Below are 22555 nucleotides of genomic sequence, written 5' to 3' on the forward strand. Positions count from 1 at the left end.
CGATCGAGAAGTTGCACCGGTTACACTCGCGTACGCCAGATGGCGCTAAAAATGTACTTTGCGGCCAGCGTCTGGTAACTTTGCGTGGTCCTAGGTGTGCGTAACTATTTAAATGTTACCGCACGCTTATTTGGGTCAAGTTATTTGATACAATTTGTGGCATTAGTTGAAGTTGTCACCTTCTGTGCCATTACTCAGCGGGGACGAGAGTATCACCGCTTTCGTCCGACTGCGCTTGGAAACCTCAATCGCACTTGGGAAACCAGGGTTGAGTTCAAGTGGGATCAGACTCGATCGCAATTGAACTGCCGTGTAGCAGTGCCCAATCCGGATTGAGCTCAATTTGGATCAATTCAATCGCCATTGAAAGTGCCCGTGTGACAGGGGCATTATACTGTATGATACCTTTACGCAAGTACTGCAGCTCTGCTTTGCTCTGGTTTGGGCTTGTGGCCTCACCACGTAGCATCACTAATTCTGATACATGGCAGAGGAAACACACCCATAACTCCCTCCCTCCAACACAGAGGCAGAGGGAGAGAGCTGCAAGTCGACCGGCTGACAAACTAACAAAGAATACTAGTTTTGATGAAAATTGCTGAAAGTATTGCGCAGGAACATTCCATACGCTATCCATGAGCCAGGAAATTTCAGATGAGCGGTTATTACGTATTTAGACGCCTGGTATTTCAGGTATCATCATTCTTTTGCAAACGCAGCTTACCATTTGCTCCCCACTTCTTTGTGTGGCAAGACATGCTTACTTGCTGCAATAAGACTCATGTTTAGATCTGAAGAAAAGAAAAAGGCCAAGGGGTAATCCCTTCCCCTCGCATAACACACAGGCACATGCTATAATGTCACTGCTTCAGCTGCAGCCGCATGTTTTGCACGGGCTTACAAAAAATAACTGCATGGCTCTCCTGCACATAGTGCGCTGTTTGTTTCATTCTTACACATTTGTCTGTTATTGCTTTTTTAACTTCAGTGTGCTGTCTGTATATCTGTGTGCGTGTGCTTTTGTTCAGTGCATATGACTTTTTTTATAAACGTTGCAGAGATTTTTCAGTTTTCAATAAGATAAAAGAACACTTTACAGATGACTGCATCTAAAATTTTCGAGTTTGTTTAAAATGTAGTATAGCGTGATAAAATTCAGTTTTAACAGCAGCTCAGAAAGTTACTAAACCCGAGAAGTCTCCAACATCGACTTGCATTGTTAAGCAAGTTGATTGAAGGCAATTGTTTGTACGCAGCTGTTTGAAGTTTGAAACAGCTGGAAATTAATTGTTGACTGCGTGTAGTAAAAATTTTCCTTTTTAAAGTACCTTCTCTTTTGTAGTGCTGCAACAACAGCTTGCATATATCCTAAGCCATGCTCTATACAGTCTAAGGGGATATTTCGAAAATGTCTAAACTCAACCATCATTTTTTTTTCTTAATCTATGAGAAAGCAGTGCCTACTCTAAGCAAAGTCACTGGCTTTTTGAAGGACTATTGGTGATACTAGTCGGCACTCTGAATATATTTTCGGAGAAAGTGATTACAAAAAACAGAGCCATCTCTATTAACGTGAAACCTGGGGAAGGGCTAAGCATGCAGTGCATAAGTGTATTCTCGGCGCCTTGGCGTTTTTTCCCACAGAGATGAAACCATTGGGGGGTAGAGGAATACAGCTTTGCTGTAAAAGTCTCGCGCCTTTGAAGCACAAAGTGTTCTAGCATGAGGCGTTGGAAAACGAGTGTTCTGGTGTGTTCTTTTAGTACGTGCTTTTGCTCATGCATATGAAACGTTCTAGTGCAAGGCATTGGAAAATGAGTGTCCCGGTGTGTTCTTTTAGTACGAGTTACGTCCTAGCACGAGGCATTGGAAAACGAGTGTACCGGTGTTTTAGTACCGTGACTACATGAGACGACGACGACAGGAGATGCTGACAGCCCGAGCCCCTAAGGACTTCACCCCTAGAGCAGTTTAACTGTTCCGGGTTAAAGTTAGCAAAAACATGACAAAGCAAGACATCCCTTACTTCTCATTGCTGTAACATACGGGGCCAAATTTTTGCATCATCTGTGAAGAAGAAAACAATGATGTGAAGTCGCTATGCTGTCACGATTTTTGGCATCCCTGCACATTGCCAAAAACAGGTGGAACTAACAACACTGAGCCATTATGAGCCATTGAGCCATTATGAAAGAGAAAGTTGTAGGCTCATGTTTTTGATGTTTCGACCACAATTGCCCGTTTGTAACATAACAACAAAAAAGGAAGATAAGCGCTTGTAATGTTCTCTCAGCCACACTCAGATCAGGTAATATGGCATTGTCAAACCAGTCCAGACCATGCTCAAAAAATCACCTTCAAAAAGCCTTCGACTTGACTTCATATGTACGGTAGCTGCTGCCATGCAACAATGTTTTTTTTTTCCTTTATTTACCGAAGGAAGAATTTTAGTACTTCTGTGAGAGATCAAACTAGGTACTGTTCATATTGTGACTTATTAGAACTACTGACATTACTTCTTGAGGTTAGTTACGTTGCTTCTGAATGTGAGGCAGAGACGCATCGGGGATAGCATGTGATGGAAGACAGAATGAAGAAGTTTTTCTTTACGCCTTTTTTGCATTTTTACTTCAGTATAAATAAAAAAGTGCTGACAAATTAACATGCCCTACAATTCCTCAGAAACCTTAAATTTAGAAGGAGATGACGGTTTAGTTTGTAAACCAGGCCAAATCATATCCTGCAAGCACAACTGATTGGTGCATCTGTTAGGTAGGTAAACTTTCACCGTGCCTAACAGCATGCACTAATCGTCACACACTTTTGTGTAGCGACTTCAATGCTGAACCAAAACGGGCATCACACATGAGTGTTTATAGTTGGGCAGTCACAGATGGCATTTCTTAATGCATTTCTCCTGTTTGCTGTTTCTTTTTCTCTTCTTTCACCACCAGTTGAAAACGTCATCCAAATGAGGGGCATCAAGACAAACGATATCAAGAACTAGGTGCCAAGAAATGCCAATACTAATATCAAGAGGAACCACACACACATGCGCGCGTACAAGGGATGCACACAGCCAGTCCGTGTTTACGGTGCCCCTCCACCACACAAGGTTCAGCTCTCTGCGAGAAACCCGCACCTCACCGCAACGATCCTAGCCTGGGTGTCTGGAGGCCCACGTCACAGACAACGAATCGCAGAGTGCCTCGTACAGACTCTCCTTCAACTGTCCTCGCCCCTTTTCTTCTTTGTGTCTTTGTTGTTGTTGTTGTTCGAATGTAAGTGTCTCACACTTGTGCGGGTTTGCGACGAAAAGTCCACCCGTGCTACCATGCACATGTGGGCACAGGGTGTTTGTTGCTACCCAAGTTGTTGCAGCTCCGTCCTGTGCGGGCAGAGCTACCGTAATCAAGAGCCCTACTCTACAAAAGCTCAGACTCTGGATATGCTTTGCCTTAGTTACAATAAATCACTCGCCTTTTGCAATTGATTTCACATGCAATGAATGGGCTGTCTACGTCAACAGCATTCAACAAATACGGACCACGCAAGCACGGTTCAGTCTGCCAAAGTTCGGCATACAGGCACTTTCAGTGTTTATGACAGGCAGAAGTTGCTATTGACTGTCTCGTCGCTGGTTTTGTTGTGGGCTGTAACCGGTTACCATGCACCAGGAACCTGCAGTAAACTACGAGTGCTTTTGCAATTGCTTCAAAATGCCGTCTGATGCAGTGCACGGCTCTGGCTTTGAAATTTTATCGTTGGTCAACGAGTGAAAAGTAAGCTTTAAAGGTGGTGCAGAAAAGCGCTAAAAAAGACTTTGTGCTACACACTAAGCCCATTTATGCATGTTCTGTTTGATACTTTGTAGTGGGCAAAATTGTGAGCAGCGATGGTTGCACTTTTCGAGACACACAAAAATCAGTGTAAACAGCGTTCGGTGGCTGTCAAAGAACTACCCAGTAGTCTGAATTCAATCCAAGCCTTTTACGGCACTTTTACGTTAAAATGAGTACTATCTCACTTTCTGTGCCTTCTTTTGCAACGCTAACTTATGCACCCAGAAAATAGGCGCAGCTCTCAAGACAGACCCCGTCTGAGGCAAAGATAAGTGTAATCTTGAATTGTTCGGAACACGCAGCATTATAGTACTACAGATTGGGTGGAGAGAACAATACTACAAGAGAGCGTGTATTCCGTGAAGGTTCTGAAACAGACCCCTGAAGATAGGTTTATTAAACTGAGACAAGAATGCTTCGCTGAAATGGAGAAGCCTGCCAAAGATCTTTTCTCGTCTCTCTCTCTCTCTTCTTTTTTTTTTTTTCTGTTTTGCTTGTGCTATCCCTAACAGCATCACAGTGTCACACAGAACCCACACGAAGAAATATGTGGTGCTCGCGTCCCACGGTGTCGTAATATTAGATACCGTTTCATGTCGTTCATCTGCCTATATTGGAGGATATTAATTATTCTACCATGCTTTGTGAGCAGCTCTCAAGCTCGTGACTGTCTCTAGCTCTTTGCTGTGCTTATGTCAAATGTATGTTCAGTGACTTGTGCTAGGCGCTGTCGGTGGGCAAGTTCCCCTCCTCTAAATTTTTACATAACAAAAATCAAATTATTAGCAAATAGTAGCTGCATTGTTAAAATATAACTGGCTATCACTCCCTTATTTGAAGTGTGAAAACTCCTTTTTTGTGTGTGTCTGTGTGGGCACAATTTGAAATCTGTCGACAACAGAGTTCAGCTGCTATATGGTTTGACCCACGTTTGAGTGCTTGAAATTTTTACCAGTTAGCAAGAAATATCTGCTTTTTACGCTCGTTTTTGTACGTTTGAAGTAGCTAGCAAAAAAGTGGTAATTCAGTAGCTGAAAATAAGACAAAAAGTATGCAGCTCCAAATGCATAGCAAGCTGTTGGTGCCTGCTCCAGCACAATCTTCTGTAACCTTTTTTTTTTTTTTCGGTAAAAAAAAAACATGAAAGGAAATGTTGGTGGCATCATTGTTGCTTCTGTGTGCATGCAAAGCTGGAGAGCAGGAATCAATAATGAGGGCTGTTCCGTGTCTTCACTACAGTTTGCTGTCAGTCACGCATCGTGCACCTTTGCTATGAACATCGTCAAGTGGCTTCTATTGTTTGTACATGCCAGGCGTTCAAAAATAAACTTATTTTGCAGCCTGTTTGCCCAGCCTGTGCTTGCATTTACAACTGGGATTCCATGACATTTTTAAACAGATCGCGCAAAGAAGTCAACGTCACACACCAACTGAGGATTGAATCCGCACACAGTATAGACGTACATACGCACACAGTACAGACAACTCTTCAATCAACTAAAAATGGCAAATATGTGAGGACGGGTGTTACAATGCAAAGACAAGCTAAGTCAGTTGCAAGCAGAGCATTGGGTAAATTACGTTTTATCAGCAGTTGCAGGCTGAACAGGCAAGCCGTCGCAGTGGAGGAAAGGGAGCCACTGATGATAAGATCAACCTAGATGTACCGTGTACGTTCAACACTAGACTGACTGACTTCACTCTGCCATCCTTTTCACCCCCTGACCTCCCCAAGACTATTTGCGCAAGCACCCAATGCCAAAATGTGTTCATAACTGTTCTTGTCGGCAAACTTTGCTATGCGAGAAATATTCTCATTCTCCAGGCTTTTCTAAATCAACAATACAGGTGCTATTCCTCGCTGAGAGACCCGATTACAAAATGCCCGACTCCACCAAAAATCTGTTTGCACATATACACGTGTAAGTAACAAAAATCTCTGCACCACACTTGCGTGCCGCTCCGCGTTTCCCATATCACAATGACGCCACTTTTAGGAAGACTCCCACTAATATGGTGGGTATGACTTTGACACCCCACTATAAAAGTGGTACGTCGGCTTGCAGTGAGGCTAGAGGGCACCGGTTAGTATTCGCTGCGGGAGTGGAAAAGTTTCCTCATGACATAAGAAACATGTGCACAAGCATCCACTGAAATCATCCCCTGCATGAGAGTGGAATCGCACGACGCAAATTACTGTGCATGAAAACTGAAACCAAAAAAGAAAGAATGCATATCCCATAGTCTGAGGCACCCCCGAGCTGAATGCGCATTCAACCAGTCTCCGCATCAAGTTATTCAAATGACCAAGAGATGAAGTCTACAGGATGAACCTGTTTCTTTCCCCCTCCCTTTGCCTTTTGTGACACCTGTAGGCACGTGTATATTTCATGTGTGCATCTGCGTCCCCTCCGAGCCGCAAATTCGCAAAGAAAAAGACAACGCTAGGAAGACGTGACAGCTATACTAGTGTGTGGGTAGGTGCAATGTAATGTGGCACACCGTGAAAACGGATCCCTGAAGACTGCGGTGAAGAAGCGTGTTGGCCAGCAGCTGGCTCGCTTGTGGTTGGATTGCCATGTTGCCGATCACCATGGAGTGTTTGCTCTGCCTGGCCTGTCCAGCTAGGCTCATTGTCTAACAAATGCAACTCCACTTCTTGAGGTACACCAACCTGCGTTCATCAGGATATCACTAAATCTTCCATAGATACGGTACATATCTATATGTACAGTGTAGCACCGTGCGCTTCTTGGCGTCACTTTTGTCCAGTTAAGGTAAGGGCAAGCGAAATATCCCCCCATATCATGCAATTGAACTACCAAGGGAGATTAATTAAACGAAAGCAGACGAAGTAATTTTCAATCCACTTATAATAACTTGACCGTTGCATAATCAGGTGCCAAAATTTAGGAGAGAATAAAAGGGGAGAGGTAACCAGATATTGCCTAACACTGAGTAACAATGTAAAAACCAAGGTAAGCCATGCATTTTTGTCCTTTTTCTAAGCACAGAGAATAGGCAAATAAGTTGCTCTTGATCTTGTACACTAAAGTTCCTTTGCACTCAGTTTGTGATGCGAAAGCTAGGGAGCGTAAAGCGGATCTTATCATTTGCTAACGCTTAAGGGGCCAATAATTACACGTAGTAGCTATGGCAACGTTTAGGCTAAGAAATAGATACATATAGTGTATGGACCTAAGGACATGCGTTATTGCATAAAAAATATGCAAGACTTTGAAATACTGTGTTTATCGGAAATGCACAATAAAAATCACCGTAATTGAGACCCTTCCCTGCTCTCAGAATAACCCTTTGCGACACGCATTAAGATGTGGCCATCAGAAAAATTTGAAACTGCCTATGAATGTCTTTGATAACCAAAATTTCACTTAAAAACCATAAACTCAATCTCATAAGTAGTTAATAAATTAGGCCATGTCCTAATCGTAAACACGCTATCATAAACATGACCACAGTTTCCTAACCATTTTTGCTACAATAAAACGTATACTGTGATTTGTAGCCCTTATACATTAAGGTAACAGCTTGAGTTTTGCATTAATAAACGTTTTAAGTGGATAGAAAACGTAAAACCAAGAACACCTACTTGATGTGCAGAGCATTTGGCATGTCAAGTAGGCGTTCTTGAACCGCTCTGTAGGTCTTTCTGGGACCCACTTTTTGAACCCCTTTCTGAACCCCAAGTAACTTCCTGCGAAAGAGCGGGAAATGCGAATGCTGGCTGAGCGGTTCAAGCGGGGATGACGACGATAGTAACTCACAAAAACGCTCTTAAAAGTCGCGTGCGCAATTGTACACGCCGTGTCACAAAGGGATAATTAAGACGGCCTTTAAAAATTACCTGTGTTTATATTTGGGAGTATTACAAAGCTGCTTTGTTCCGAGTGGCATGCCAGTTACAGAAGCATGGTAAGTACAACCCACTGGCTACCTGAAAATATTTTTTTATTTGATAACAGCTTTCATAGAATATGTACACAATGAATTCACCACTTGCATGGCTCTTATGCTTAACAACTTTCCATCTGCACCTTTGCTGCTTCGATTTTGCGCTGAGCAGTCTCAGTGGGAACTTTAGCAAGCTTCTGAATTAGCTTTAAAAGCCTTTGTAGTGTTAACATGTTTACAGCCTCACGAGGCACACCAGAAATGTCCTCAATCTGACCAAGAACGAGGCGGACGGCCACGTTCAACATCGCTCTGTTCCTTCGGACAACCTTTTGAACTTCAGCAATCCCAGTCCATGGCATCCAAGAAAATTCATTCTTGAACTTCGTCAGAACATAGTTTTCCTTCAACCCCGATGAAAGCGGCACCAAGGGCTCGTGCTCAGTTAACTCAAACTGGCCGGCAAAATCATTGAGAACCAAAGTTTCAATTGTGCCGTTTCGTCGCAGTACCTCCGCGAGACACTGTTCAAAGTACTCATCTACATGAGAACATACGATTTCAAGATGATGGATGCTTCTGTTCTGTGCGAGGGCATCAGCAAGCACAGCTATTGCCTCCTTTTGGTTGAACTCCACTGAGAAGGATAAGCGTTTCAGAGACGCTGTGGTCCTGATGTACTCGGCAAGTAGAGCAGCAGCCTCGTCATAGAATGGAAGGTCGATCGGGAGTTCCAGCTCTTCAACGGTGCTATTGCTCAAGAGAGCTTCAAAGAGCTTCTTTTCGTCTTCTACCGATATCTCACAAAGGCCTTCGAGTGAAACCTTTTTAATTTTGCTCGAGGACTTTACGGTACTTGCCAGCTCGGAAATCCCTGCATCACCCCAACTTGCAGTGATGCGCTCAAAAGACTTCAGTTCCGCAAATACTTTCGCCAACTGCTCATCCGCGTTGTCACAACCTTCCGATTGTCCGTCTCCAAGAGCAAACTCAAGGGCATCTGAAGCAAAGTCATCGGAATATATGGCACCCATGTCAACCTCTTCAATAATGTCGTTGCCCGCAACTGCCCTGGCTATCAAGATTGCAGCAGAGGTACCAATGTGATTGGCAGCCAGGCTCAATTTTTTTAGCACTCTGTTTACAATAAGTGCTTCTGCAAACTGTTTGCCAGCTCCATTTGCCATCAAGTTGTTCGAAAGGTTCACTTCCTCCAGGGTTTCATTCGATACCAGCATTTTTGCAACTGCACTGCCTCCAACATCACCAATTTCACAGTGGTCTAACTTGAGATGCTTTATGTGCCCATTTCCTTTTAACGCATTTGCAATCAACTCCGCTCCAGCATCACACAAGAATACATAGTAGAAGGTCAATGCACAAAGTGTGTGATTTTGCCCAAGAGACTGCGCAACAGGTTTAAGCACGGTTACGTCGGCATCCTCGTCGGAGTAATGTATCTCAAGCTCGTCGAGAGTCCCTGTTGTTAGCAGGAGCTGTGCAATGCCATCAACTTCCACTGGTACCAAACCATTGCTTCGCCATGAAAGCCTTTTTAAGCAAGGAAGGCACTGCAGCGTCGTCATCAGAAATGGCGGTACATCCCCCAACATCTTGTATTGCAGAGAGGCAATTTCAAGTTGCTGGTTCTGTTTAAGAAGATGCGACAGCTTCTCAATTCCCGAGGCATCAAGCTCTAGGCCGCAGAGATCAATGCGCCGAAGCTGAGTCATTTTTAAGGCGTCTATAAACTCTTCAGAGGAGTACGGGCCTTCGTCGGGGTAATACAATTTGAGCACGTCGACAGAGTCGTTTTCCAAGAAGGCCCGCTTCACGAATGGGAAGCAGTGCAAGAGAAACATGGGGTGGGAGAACTTGACCTTTTTGATGCATCGGAACGTTTTCAGCGCCCAATAAAAGGCGACGGCGGCTTCTTGCACGAGGCTGTCGGTTCCAGTCAGGTCACGGTAGGTGCCGAACGACGACATGGCCAACTTTCCAGGTTCGAATTCGCACAGTTCTATGCCAACAGGGTTCAGCACTGCATTCCACGACGACAGCTTGGTCGTGATACCAGCGAAGTCAATACCATCGTCAAAGAACGGCGCATCCAGAGCACTGGGCATCTTCGCTCGTAGCGTTACCAAGACGTCTTCTATGAAGCGCGAGTCGTCATGCAGAGAAGACGTGCCCATTTTGCAGCCGGCTGCACTGGGTTTCTCGGTGTCCTCAATGTCAATGGAGGCTGCCAGTTCACACCAATGAACCTTCCGCACAACCTGGGAAACGCAGTACCGCTTTACACGCTTGCGACGATAAGACTTGTCAGGCTGTGCACATCACCAAAAAGCAACTATACAGTCATTCTTCACAGCCGCTCCGAACACGGCCACAGAACTGATAAATAAAGACGTACTGGTTGCAAAATAGGATCCCATGTGTCGCTAGCTCCTAATAAAAGAAGTTGCAGCAACCCCGGCAAATCAAGCAGCGCGGCAACGGTGACGCATTCGTCCTAACGTGAGCTGCACACCCAGCGTAAAACATGCTTATAGTAAAACATATCACGTTTTCTTTTTGTTACTGGTACAGAAAAAACATCAGCTCAAACGTCATTTCACACATAACTCTCGGCAGCATTACAGTTCACTGTAGCAAAATGAGGTTATGACTGTAGCAACACAGCTTTTCACCGTAACCTGCCGTAACATCGCGGATGCATAGGGACTCTATGGCATAGGGATTTGCTTTCGGATTGACTCAACTGCAAACATTCTCAATGACTACAAATAATATGGCTTTTTCTCAAGGAACTTTCGTGCCATCTTTTAAGTGTACTAGAAGGGTCCTTCTAGTACACTCTTAATGTTTCGCAAGGTGTAAAAAAGTTCGGCGAACAAACTGTAAACTGATAATTCTCTATAGCGCCTTCCCCGCATCAAGGGGCCAAGCACTCTTCCTTTACTTCAGCGGGACCAGCGATGAGGAAATAAACACTTAAGTGCAGAGAAAAGTCTAATTATTAGTAATTAATATTATTTGGCCCTAACCAGCGCCTAACCTGCATTCAAGAAAAGTAGATACTCTTACGCTGTATTACTTAACTTCCCATTTGAAAACGAAACCGAAAGCGCCTCCAATCGTGCTCAGCAAGCAATGGGACGGCTGCCGCTGCCTCATCCAGTTGGAAAAAAGCACTCCGCATCATCAAAATCAAAAGGGCTCGAGCTCGGGTCGCGAGGGATTTCGGGCCCGGCGTCGTTCTCGGCGGGGGGGATTCTCGCAGGCCTCCTCAGCAAGGTAACCCCACGGCGGGCGAAAAGCGGGGATGAACGTCAGAGCCGAAGCTCGACCGTGAGATCTGTTTGATCCCCTCCCGTCACTGCGGAGAAGTCGAACGCCGGTGAGGCGCCGGAGAGCTGGCGCTGCTCGGAAAGCGTTGACAGGAGCCGGCTTGGTGGCGGACTGTCCCGAAACGCTTCAAAATGAAAATAGAAAACACCCTCCTGCGAGAACTTATCAACGAGTTCATCGGAACGGCGGTGCTCATTGTAAGTCTTGTAACATTCGTAATATGAACGCGATTTAAAAGGGACCCCACAGAAAAAAGTTGCCTGTATTTGTAGTCCGTTGTGACCTTGCGCCGCGCTTTTCAAGTTTCGATTTCTAACTGGGGCGCTTATGCGCAAGCGCTGCCATAACGGAGTCAATCACTGGTCGTATATGATAGCTAGACGGCTCACCAATACTGTTAATTCTCCCGAATTTTCCCGAAACCGAAATTTACTGTTGCGAAAAGTGTCGGACCAGGACCAGTTAAGCGTCTTGCTGTAAAGAACCAAAAATGATGTGCCCGCGTTTCCTACGTTGAGTGCCTGTGACGAGAAGGTGGATAGCGGATCTGTACGAATTGTTCAGAACGTTTACAGTCATTTAATGGGAGCATTAAAAATGCTGTCCAGGCTCTATCGAATACAAAATCGGAATTGCCATGATCAAGTTCCCATTTTGAGTATATGATGCAATCTACGTATGGCGCCTGATGTGGCCTAAATTTAAACACAGGTTGGTTTCAAGACTGTTATGTTTGCGCAACCCGTCAGTGCCATTATGCTCGCATGCACGCGCATATATACTATAGCGAAAATCTTCTTCGCCGCAACCTTGCCTCCAACCAGCCCTCCCACGGACAGACAATGCTAGCGCTTACAATTGCTTGCATGCAATCTCTGGCCTGTCTGTGCGCCCCTGAGGTCCTAGAAATGTCCACGGTATCAACTGCCGGCACGATCTGAGGGACATAAATAGATGTATGCATTTTTTTTAAATTATTGTGCAATATGCATTGTGCGCATGGCGAGCTAATAAGTGGAGAATTCGCCTATTTCGCGTACTTCCATATTTATGAATCCCAAGTATGCTTGATATCGAATATAGAAGCACTCTCGGTTTGTCTAGCACGTCGCGATGTTACAGGCAGTTCGAGATGGCGCATGGACGTCGCTCTGTGGCTGATGCAAGGCAGCTGATATTCAATGTTAACGGTATTCGTTTGGAGTCTATATAGGCGATGGCGTTCCACTCTCTAAAGCCCCGTTGCCGCCTAAAACTCTACTTCACCGACACGAATATTGGGGTATTTTTAACACAATTAGACTGAAGAATTTCGGCTGCCGGCGTCCAAGGATAAAAATTGGGATCGTGTCGACAAAATACTTAGAAATCTCCCCGTTGTAATTTGCCCTTAATATGGTTCCGATACGCACGAGCGCGCATCTTTCTTCGAGGGAGACACAGGGCCCGCGTCTGAATTTGATAGTTTAATAGTGTAACTGAGTCAGCAACAGTGCCGACAATTCGAGAATGGATTGTTGCTGTAGTGGTGCATAATATATATATATATATATATATATATATACAGGGTGTTGCGGCGATAACTGGAACACTTTAAAATTTTTTCCTGAGCGATCCGCCGCTCTGTTCGCGCTCAAACTTCACACAAAGGTCGCATTTTGTGGTCTATTTTGTTTGACACCGGGAACAACAACGGTACTTACCTGTTTTTTCTGAAAATAAATAAAAACGATTTTCGCCTATGGGAAAATGGCCGCTGATTTGGACGTGCGAGCCAGCGCAAGTTGATGTTGGAACGATGGAACCACCTGCAGAGTAAAACGCATGTTTGGGATTCACGTACGGAGCCAAATGGTGCAGCAGACGATCAGAAAATGCACCTAGAAATGAGCTAACAGACGATCAGAAAACCCGGTTTTCGGGCTCACACGTCCAAATCAGCGGCCATTTTCCCATAGGCGAAAATCGTTTTTATTTATTTTCAGAATAAACAGGTAACTACCGTTGTTGTTCCCGGTGTCAAACAAAATAGACCACAAAATGCGACCTTTGTGTGAAGTTTGAGCGCGAACAGAGCGGCCGATCGCTCAGGAAAATTTTTTAAAGTGTTCCAGTTATCGTCGCAACACACTGTATATATATATATATATATATATATATATATATATATTTATATATATTTATATATATATATATATATATATATATATATATATATATATATATATATATATATATATATATATATATATATATATATATACGACAGAAATAAGGGTTGGCAGTCAAGAAAACCTCGGAAAGCAAAGGGGAGGATGTGGTAGGTAATTGAAACAGATAAAGAATTTAGAAAGAAAGAAAGTGGAGAAAAAATGCCCGCCAGGTGGGATCCAAACCCACGACCTCCAGGTTCGTGGGTTCGGATATATATATATATATATATATATATATATATATATATATATATATATATATATATATATATATATATATATATATATATATATATATAAAGTAAGAAGAAGAAATGGACGTGGGCCGGGCATGTAATGCGAAGGCAAGATAACCGTTCGTCATTAAAGGAGCACTGACACCAATTTTCGGCGTTAATATTGGGCCTCCTCGATTTACCAGCCCTGGACGGTCCGCGGGCAGTCCGAGGACTGCCCTCGGACCGGAAGTCTCATAGGAATACATGGGAAAAACGAGCGCCGGATCGCGTCTCGGGCAGTCCGCGGACGATCCGGGACTGATAATCGAGGAGGCCCATTATTGCACAGTTCGCTTCCTTCACTCAACAGAATACCCTGGCTGAAATATGAGCGGCCTGCGACACGAAGAACATCGTTCAATTGGATCGCATTTATCGCGCCGACGGAGCAGCGCGCGGAGCGGCACTCAGCAAATGGACATCAGCGTGACATCACCCCAGGAGAGGAAAAAAAAGTGACGCGACAGCGCTCGTCAAAAACTCGTGACGTCACTTCACGCGCGCGGCCAAAAGTCTAGGTGGTGTTGGCCGGTGACGTCCGCACAAAGCGGTGAGGTCAAACTGGGAGGCTGTCATATGCGCCGTTCGGGATGAAAGCGCGGGAATTTGAAACAAACGATTTTCAGGCCGTTCAGTGTAATTAACTATCGCGCGCTGAAGTATTTGAAGTGCTGTTTCAGGATCGCCAGACCATTAAGCATCGATAAAAGCAATAAAAGTGTAACATAAAGTTTTCGTGTCAGTGCTCCTTTAAGGGTAACAGAGTGGATCCCTAGAGAAGGCAAGCGTTGCAGGGGGCGGCGGAAAGGTAGATAGGCATATGAGATCAAGAAGTTTGCGGGGATAAATTGGTCGCAGTTAGCACAGGACCGGGGTAATTGGAGATTCATGGGAGAGGCCTTTGCCCTGCAATGGGCGTAGATAGGCTGGTGGTGATGATTTTATATATATATATATATATATATATATATATATATATATATATATATATATATATATATATATATATATATATATATATAAGGGTTTTTTTTTTGTTTCCTGCACTAGGGGGGGGGGGGTAGCTAGCTCCACTCGGACTACTCGGGGTGAAGGGGACCTTGAGTAGTCCGAGTGGCGCTAGCTACCACCCCCTAGTGCAGGAAATAAAAAAAAAACCTTAACATAAATACCCGAGAAAATGCTGGGGAAACAGCCCTGCCGGTAGCGTAGTGGTTATCGCACCAGACCGGTATTCTGGAGGTCGTGGGTACGGATCCCACCCGGCGGGCATTTTTTCAGCACTTTCTTTCTGACTCAAAAAATTCATCTGTTTCTATGACCCACCACAACCTCCCCTTTGCTTTCCGAAGTTTTCTTGACTGCCAACCCTTATTTTCTGTCTTATTTCACTGAGCCCCTCATTTCCAATTTCTGATGCGCTATATATATAACCCCTATGCCTCCTTTGGCGTTGTAGACTGCCGATCTATCTTTCTATATATATATATATATATATATATATATATATATATATATATATATATATATATATATATATATATATATATATATATATATCTTCCGTGCGGAGGCCTGGAAGACAAGACGCGAATCGAAATTTAACACTTTCAAAATGTCAGATTTTATGAAAGAGGAGCAAACATGGCCGGCCAATCTTTTTGAGCGAATTTATGTTACGGTGAAATGTGAAAACTTTCCTGAGAGAAACACGACAGGAAGATAGATTGCGCGTTCCCTTCACCGCCGGCCTTTATTCAAAGCATTTCGGAAGCTGGCAGGCCTTTTCTCGATACCAACTGGTTCAGCCCCCAGCGGAGCTTCAACGCATTTAGAAAAATTAGCTGCTCTTTCCGACAATGATGTCGTGGGGCAGCCGGGCTGAGTGCTACAGCGAATCTTCACCTAATCGATTCTGTGGCTTTTTGGGATCGTTGTACGGCGTCGACAATAGATACTCATGTACATTGGCGTCATCGACCTGTCAGGGGTTTCGTCGACGCACGAACTGCCCAAAGGTTTGAAAGTAATTTTCTAAACAGTCAAATATGAATCGACATCACTGCTGTCATATCGTTCTCATTCACGCGAGTACAGTGGTGAGGGCGCGAATATTCAGATATTCTCGAAAACGGCTGCTTGAGACGCGTGTAAACGCTTTTTCAGCAGTGTCCGCAAGGGATGCAAATGACCTACACGCTGTCTGTCCGAGCGCTTGTAAGCGCATGTCTGCGACCATCACGTACCCAGAGGAAGTAGTGCAGACAATTGCCTTAAGGTCATCGCAAGGTCACTGGCTCGAAGTGCCCCGTATCGGCGAAGGGATTGAGCCAAATCTTAAACGGCACGCACGGCGTCATGACCGGAAAGGATTTCATCAGCGCTTAGCGCACTTTGCAGAAGTCAACCTTGTAGCGAAAACTAGCTTTGAAGAATGAATTCGGGCATCGCAGGGCGAGTGGTTAGAGGGCGATGGGAGATATCCTGCATGATGACGATGGTTGTGGTGGTGGTGGTGGTGATCGCACACTATCTGTTTGGTGCTAACAATGACGCAACCTGCATAACCCCGTTCCTGCGTCAGTAGTGGTGTATTCACACAACCGACTCTTCCATGACCGCATTCGAGGCGTCATGAGCTGAGCACTGAAGGTTCGCTATTCGCTAGCAAGAAACATTTACACGTGCAGATCAGAGCGGCAGACAATGAAGCGGGCGGCTCGGCTTACTCTCGGACCCACAGCCGTACTTCGGCGGAATCGGCGTCATAACCAGGAGTGGTGTCATCGGCAGTTACAATGAAGGTTCGCTATTCGCTAGCAAGAAACATTTACACGTGCAGATCAGAGCGGCAGACAATGAAGCGGGCGGCTCGGCTTACTCTCGGACCCACAGCCGTACTTCGGCGGAATCGGCGTCATAACCACGAGTGGTGTCATCAGCAGTTACAATACGGTGAGGGAACGCCGACTTTCCGCTGAAAGCTAATTTTGAAGCAAGGGTAGAAATGTGGCGGTGATTCAGCATTGCAAATGATGACGCAACCCGCAAGTGACCTCGCCGCTCGGCCATGACCATATATAACGTCACGGACTTGATGATAATCTCAAAGGAATGAGCGGTTGGAGTTTAACCAACATCATATTGTGGTCGACCGGTTGTTAAGGTTCGTGGAGGTGTCATATATGTGAGTACGGTGTCGATTGCGGCGGTGAGTGAAGATGGGGGCTTAAATGAAAGGAAACAGATAATGCTTACAGTACTATTTAAACGCACGTAAGCGTAAAAAAAAAATCACCGTAAGTATAAAAACCAGATATCAAGTTAACGCTTCCAAATAGCAGACTAGGTCGTATGGTTGTTATGATCAGTTTCAGAGATGACGTGTAGGCGTAGAAAGCAAAAATGTGTGGCGTTGGTTGGTGGGTAGTTAGGCGTATATCAGTCGCGCATGCACGTATGAGTTATTAATATTAGAAGCAGGAGTACGACCCAACTAATGGCCTCGCCAAAGCAGCGTGACATATGAAGATTGAGCGTCAAATGCGAGGTATCGCCGGCGAAGGGTGCTAGGTGCAACCAATATGGGAATGCGTTGTCAACACCACTCACTTGCTAATAATAATGGTGTCAAATTAAGTGTCACAGAGATGAGTACGACTTACCCTAGAGAGAAAAACGTGTGAGTAATGACTTAGTTATTGTTTTCAAGTTGAAGGTCGAGTGATGTCAGATACTCGACTCCACATCGCTGAGCCAAGCAGCAATTATGTGTGACAAAGCCCGCGGCCATTCATTTTCAACGTTGCTGTGACATATTTCTGAGATGTTGTGGGGGTGACTTTCAAAACTAATTTTTTTCCAGACTTGCATCCAGCATCGTTCTCTAACGTTTGAACGACGTTTTTCCTGTTCATTGTGACAAGATGCCGCAACCTTGCTGCCATGTTTCAGCTTAATTTTTCCGCGATGAAAGTAGCATGTGAGCTTTATTGTTTTTTAACGTTTAGTAGCGAAAACGATGTTTGAATCGTTAAACGCATTTTTAAAACGCAAATGACTATACGACCATAAAAAGATACACACGAGATGTTTCGTGTAAACGCTTCAATGCCTGTGATACAAAATCAAGTTACCCGAGATTACCACTGTCTAAACCTGCTCGTTGCCTCAACTATAACATACATTAGTGTGAAACTCGTGGTTCATACATAAAAAAGTGTAGCTGTGGGGTAAAATTAACAGTAAGAGATACTAAGAACTGTCTATACATATTATGTATTTGCACGGGTTGGAAGCTTGATTGCTTTGTATAAGAGTTTTAACCTCGGTTGCATGAAGGCGGAAATTCGATTTTTATAGTTATATTGATACCTGCTATCGCTAAATTGTGCAATGCAAGCAATTAAGGCGTCAGGTATGCTGAACGTGCACAGTAAGCTCCGAAAAGGCAGCATTTAAAGCCAGTGTGGTATAATCTATGGACACACGCAAAGGCACCGTGTCAAAAAGAAAATAAGGACAATTGTGAACTGCTCTATTTTTGGCTCAACATCCGCACCTACCATGAAACCCCCTCCGACATATTTAGGGCGAGTAATAGACGCGAAAGCGTCTCGTCCCGGTGATCTTGCCGCGCCTGAACTTTCTTAAATCGCATTTTCGAATGGGCGTGGTTGTTTAGGTATCCGATATTATAGCTGCATATAACTGCAGTAAACCGTAGTAATTCAAAGAATCGCTTTAGTCGAAACGCCGCTTCATCCGGAGTGCTGCACTGCGAAGAGAGCAAATCATTCCCGCTTTTAACGAAATACCGCTCATAAAGAATTCAGTTTTCTCTCCCGAGTACTTCGTTGTAACCAAAGTTTACTGTATTTAGAGCTAAGCCAACAACGTTTGCTGACGAGAACGACGATAGCGGCATAGCGGCTACCGGAGGCTCACGCTAAGCCGGCGGGTTACGGGGGCCCGACTGCGCAGGCGCGTGCGGGGAGGGCGAGGAGGAAGTTGCCCCTCAGCGGAGTGGGGGAGGAAGTTGCCCCACAGGGAGGCCGGCCCGGGGATCTAATCCACCCTACCGGAACGAATGTGCACCTGCCCAGTCGGCCCCCCCCCCCCCACCCGCCGCCGTAGCGTTAGCGGACGGTACCCGCTATGCCAAAACCCTATTTTCATCGCGCGCCCTAACGGGGTGCGCTAAAGGGACCACCCAGGGGACCTTAAAGGGGCCGTGAAAGCAAAATGCAAGTTCGGTTCATTAAAAAGACTGCTTTGTCCCGATAACAAAAATACCAGTTTTGTCGCCGACTTCAAACAAATAAGCGAGACATTACAGAAATCACATTCAACAGTGGCGATTCCCCAGTCACTTTCCGGAACTTTTTCTATGACGTCACAGAACCTTGTTTGTGCGATTGGAGGCCACCGATGTAAGCCAACGCCAAGGAACCTGTCTGGGAGATTGTAGTGGGGCCCCTAGTTCCGCTTATTCCCATCACTTGAATTCTAACGCGTAGTTAACACACTGAGGAAATGTTTTTTAGTTCCGGCCCACATCACGTCACTCCTGCCCATATTACGTCAGTATGGCGCGAAATATGAAAGTTCTTCAATATTGCTTGCATTTTCTCAATTTGAAAGCTTTCGTGGCTGGAATGGAGATGAATGAGCTTCCAAAGTTCTTTCAAATGGAACAAGGTTGTATTTTGTCTTCATGGCCCATTTGAGGACGCTTCAACGTCGTTGGCTCAAACTTTACATAATGGTGGAAGGAGCCAATACGAACCTTTAACGGCAAACGCGATGTCGTGACGGAAAGTGACGTCATATTGTGGACGTAAGTGGTGCAAATTTCCGTCATGACGTAACATCCTCGTCTGGTTGCATCATCACCCACACAATCACTCATTAGAGTTCGCGCGGAACCTAGTGGTATATTGCCTGCGAGGGCAGACTTGTACGGGAAAAGCTTTGTCATACGCAATCGTCCTCAACCAACCCAGCTGCCCCACATAGCTTCGCTGTGGGGCTGGGTTTTTTTGCGTCGATTTTCCCGCTTCGCTTTATTCTTTTGGCGTTGCCCCTTGTCTTCGAAACTGTTTCCCAAATTATGAAAGCACTTCTGCCATGACGAACTGCTTGAACAAGAAACGTGTAAAGGCAAGAACCTTCAGAACTACAAGCACTGGTCACTGGTGGCACCGCTCGCACACGTCAGCATTGTCGAGCGCGAAGCAAACCTTGGGCACATTCGAGGCAGAACACGGGTGCATAAAGAAGCATCGCAGTCTCCCCTTACTGACGGATTCTGATCGGATCGTTTTTTTTACAGAAACAGATCAAAACAATGGGTTTAAAACTGCGTCTAAATAAGTGGGATAACGGTAAGCAGAACGGAGACAGAAGATGGAGAGAAAAAATTGTCTCTTTTCTAAACGAAATGGTGGTAAAATACGCAAAGATCGATGGTCAACGCGCATTGCACAACGACAACTGAGGCCTTCGTCACCGCTTGTTGGTCTTTACTTCCGCCTGACGAACTTCGGAGTCCGCACGATGCTCACGAGCACGCTCACGAGCACGCTCATGATTACTCTCAGGAGCGCGTGCCCGCAGAAACGCCTGCTCTTTGGCCGAACGAATCACCCATGGCGACCTACCCATAGACATGCGAACGTAAATTCGAGTCGTCGTCGTCATCATAGCACGTTCAAGTCATTTCAAGCTTCGCTTGAAAAGACCGCTCTGGGCTGTTTCCTGTCAACGTTTTACCGAGAAAAACAAAAGGCGAACGTGCGGCCACGTGGCCAACGGCGCCACGTGGGTGATTGCATGCGCTTTCGCGAGCGGCAGCGCTGTGCCTCCAGGTGCATGGCCCACGGCAAAGCAGCCAGAAACTGCGCCTTATCGCTGCTCTTGCAGGTGACGTCATGAGCCTTCAGACACCGTGTTAGGCTATGTTCAGACTGCCGGCGCAAAAACCATATCGTGTTCTATATGGACGTAAAAAAAACGGCGTGTCCCGGAGTTCGGTTGGCTGAGACGTGAAATATGACGTCATTCTTTAAAGTTATTACGACAGTTGCGGCATCAGTCGGAACCCGGCGCCACAGTTTCACACACCGTAGGCAACCAGCATCGTGGCTCCTGCTTCAATTTTTTTTTTGCTTCGAGCCAGCTTATTGCATAGCCCTGATCGACGCGAACATGCACGGCGCGAGGCAAGCGATCCCGCGCAGGCAGCTGCGGGCGCCGATCGTCGCCTCTCATGGAGGCGGGCTTGTTTGGGCAAGCCGCGAAGGAGAGGCAGTTTTGCGCATAAATAGATTCACGGTCGCATCGCCGACTAGGATATTTGCGCTGCCAGACCTGAGGCGGCCACGCAGGATTCGAACGGCTTTCAAGGAGCGGCTCAGGACTTTTGAAGACAGGAGGTTTTGCCAGCGGGCGCTTCGATATGCAGCCTTTTCGGAACAGAGGCACCGAGGCATGTCTATTATACAACAATTAAAAGAAGCATACAGACCCATTCCACTTGGGTCTGTGTTATTGTTAATTCATTAACGCATGATTATAAATGCGTTCGTTAAGCTAGCGGGAGGTCACGTATTAAGAAGGCCTGCCCGAAGTTTTTTTATGGCGAACTCGCTCGTGTGCCCCTGTTCTCGTCGTGGTCCGTCGGCAAGATACGCCCGTGAGAAGGATACCTTTTGCGGCAATGCCAACTTTTTTGCGATTCCTCTGTAGCTGGTAAATCTAAGGTAGATATCTACATTAGGCATTTCAGAAATAAAATACTGTGCAATTGGACGCAAAGACGACTCTCGCGTTGCACGGAATATTCATTTACGTCTCATTTTTAGTCAGCACACCGTGGAGTTGTAAACATATTCGGAATTACTGTCTCCTCACACGGGCCTATACGGGAGATGTACGGTTACGGAAAGGGCCGTGACTCTTGTTTTTTCAGAACTCCCCCCGAAACAAATTACATGACACTGGGCCGCTCAGTTTTAATACAAATAACACGAAGCCGCTGCTCCTAAGCCATTCAGTAACATCGCTAAGCCACCGTGAAACGGTAGCTATGTTTGCCTGTAGACAGACCATGTTTGCCTGTAATCCTAACAAGCTTCATTGGTGTAATTAACTGAGAGTTATTACGAACAATCGAGTTTGGTTTCTTGCCCTCGTTTGGACTGCGCCTATAGGTGACTGGGGCCGGGCTGCGGATTAATAATTTTTTAGGGGCGTTGGCATTCGGCAGGGCAGCCGTGTTTCGGCACGAAGCAGAATTCGCAGCGCAGCCAAAAAAGTTCTTTTGGACTTTTCTGTGTTTTTTGTTCGAGGCCACGGCACAGCGATTGGTGTCCTCCGAGAAGTCGCCGAGGGTTCTTCTTTACCAGTTTTGTCGGAATCCGTACATGGCGCCATTAGTTGGCGAGCTAATTTGTTCCGCGGGTCGCGCCAGAATAGGGCCGCCATGGAATCTTCAAGACGAGGAAAGCAACATTTCCGCCAGTGGTTTTCTGTTGTGCTCGCAGAGCGCGTCGTCTTGGTGTCCCTCATGCGGTCGGATGGTTTCGATAATCGGATTGTGCGCGCCGACACGAAGGAGTCACGCTCATTATAGCTTCCTCGGCGAACATTAAGGGCGGTGACGGAAATGAGCCGGGCGTTGTTTCTTTCTGGCGTTTCTTCTGTTCTGTTTACGCCGTCGCACTTCATAGGGCGCTAGCCGTTATTGGTTTTCGTTTCTTAAACGCGAAAGCCTTATATACCTCATGAGTCGAAAAATCGAGCGATGTTGAGTGTCGACAGCGGGATGTTTCCAAAAAAATTAGCACTGGCTTAGCTCGGCTATGCCAGGTTATACTACATAGCGTTAGCTAAGGTTCAGCTGGTTATTCTTAGGTTTCCTGGTTGTCTAGGATTAACTGATTATGCTTACTGT

General features: G+C 45.6%; 3 protein-coding genes across 7 annotated transcripts in view; 2 read left to right on the forward strand and 1 right to left on the reverse strand.

The window, feature by feature from the left end:
- The window catches only part of LOC144169578 (aquaporin-7-like), a 128289-nt gene extending 123100 nt beyond the window's left edge, over positions 1-5189 (forward strand). For all 5 annotated transcript variants that reach the window (XM_077698816.1, XM_077698815.1, XM_077698817.1 and 2 more), the window contains one exon: positions 2955-5189. Coding sequence is in view for 2 of the 5 variants with exons in the window: in XM_077698813.1 (XP_077554939.1) it covers positions 2955-3007 (53 nt within the window). In the remaining 3 variants the exon portion in view is untranslated. The remainder of the gene's footprint in view (positions 1-2954) is intronic.
- A 2584-nt stretch (positions 5190-7773) lies between these two features.
- LOC144169580 (uncharacterized) lies at positions 7774-10496 on the reverse strand. The gene has a single exon (XM_077698818.1). The coding sequence runs from the start codon at positions 9947-9949 to the stop codon at positions 7877-7879; it is 2073 nt and encodes a 690-aa protein (XP_077554944.1). The 5' UTR covers positions 9950-10496; the 3' UTR covers positions 7774-7876.
- A 456-nt stretch (positions 10497-10952) lies between these two features.
- The window catches only part of LOC144169581 (aquaporin-9-like), a 114719-nt gene continuing 103116 nt past the window's right edge, over positions 10953-22555 (forward strand). Inside the window, exon 1 of the mRNA XM_077698820.1 lies at positions 10953-11305. Coding sequence (XP_077554946.1) covers positions 11240-11305 — 66 coding nt within the window. The 5' untranslated portion in view covers positions 10953-11239. The remainder of the gene's footprint in view (positions 11306-22555) is intronic.

This window comes from Haemaphysalis longicornis, unplaced genomic scaffold (assembly GCF_048455015.1).
Source record: "Haemaphysalis longicornis isolate Haplotype H1 unplaced genomic scaffold, Haemaphysalis longicornis Haplotype H1 scaffold_2, whole genome shotgun sequence".
NCBI classification, from domain to species: domain Eukaryota; kingdom Metazoa; phylum Arthropoda; class Arachnida; order Ixodida; family Ixodidae; genus Haemaphysalis; species Haemaphysalis longicornis.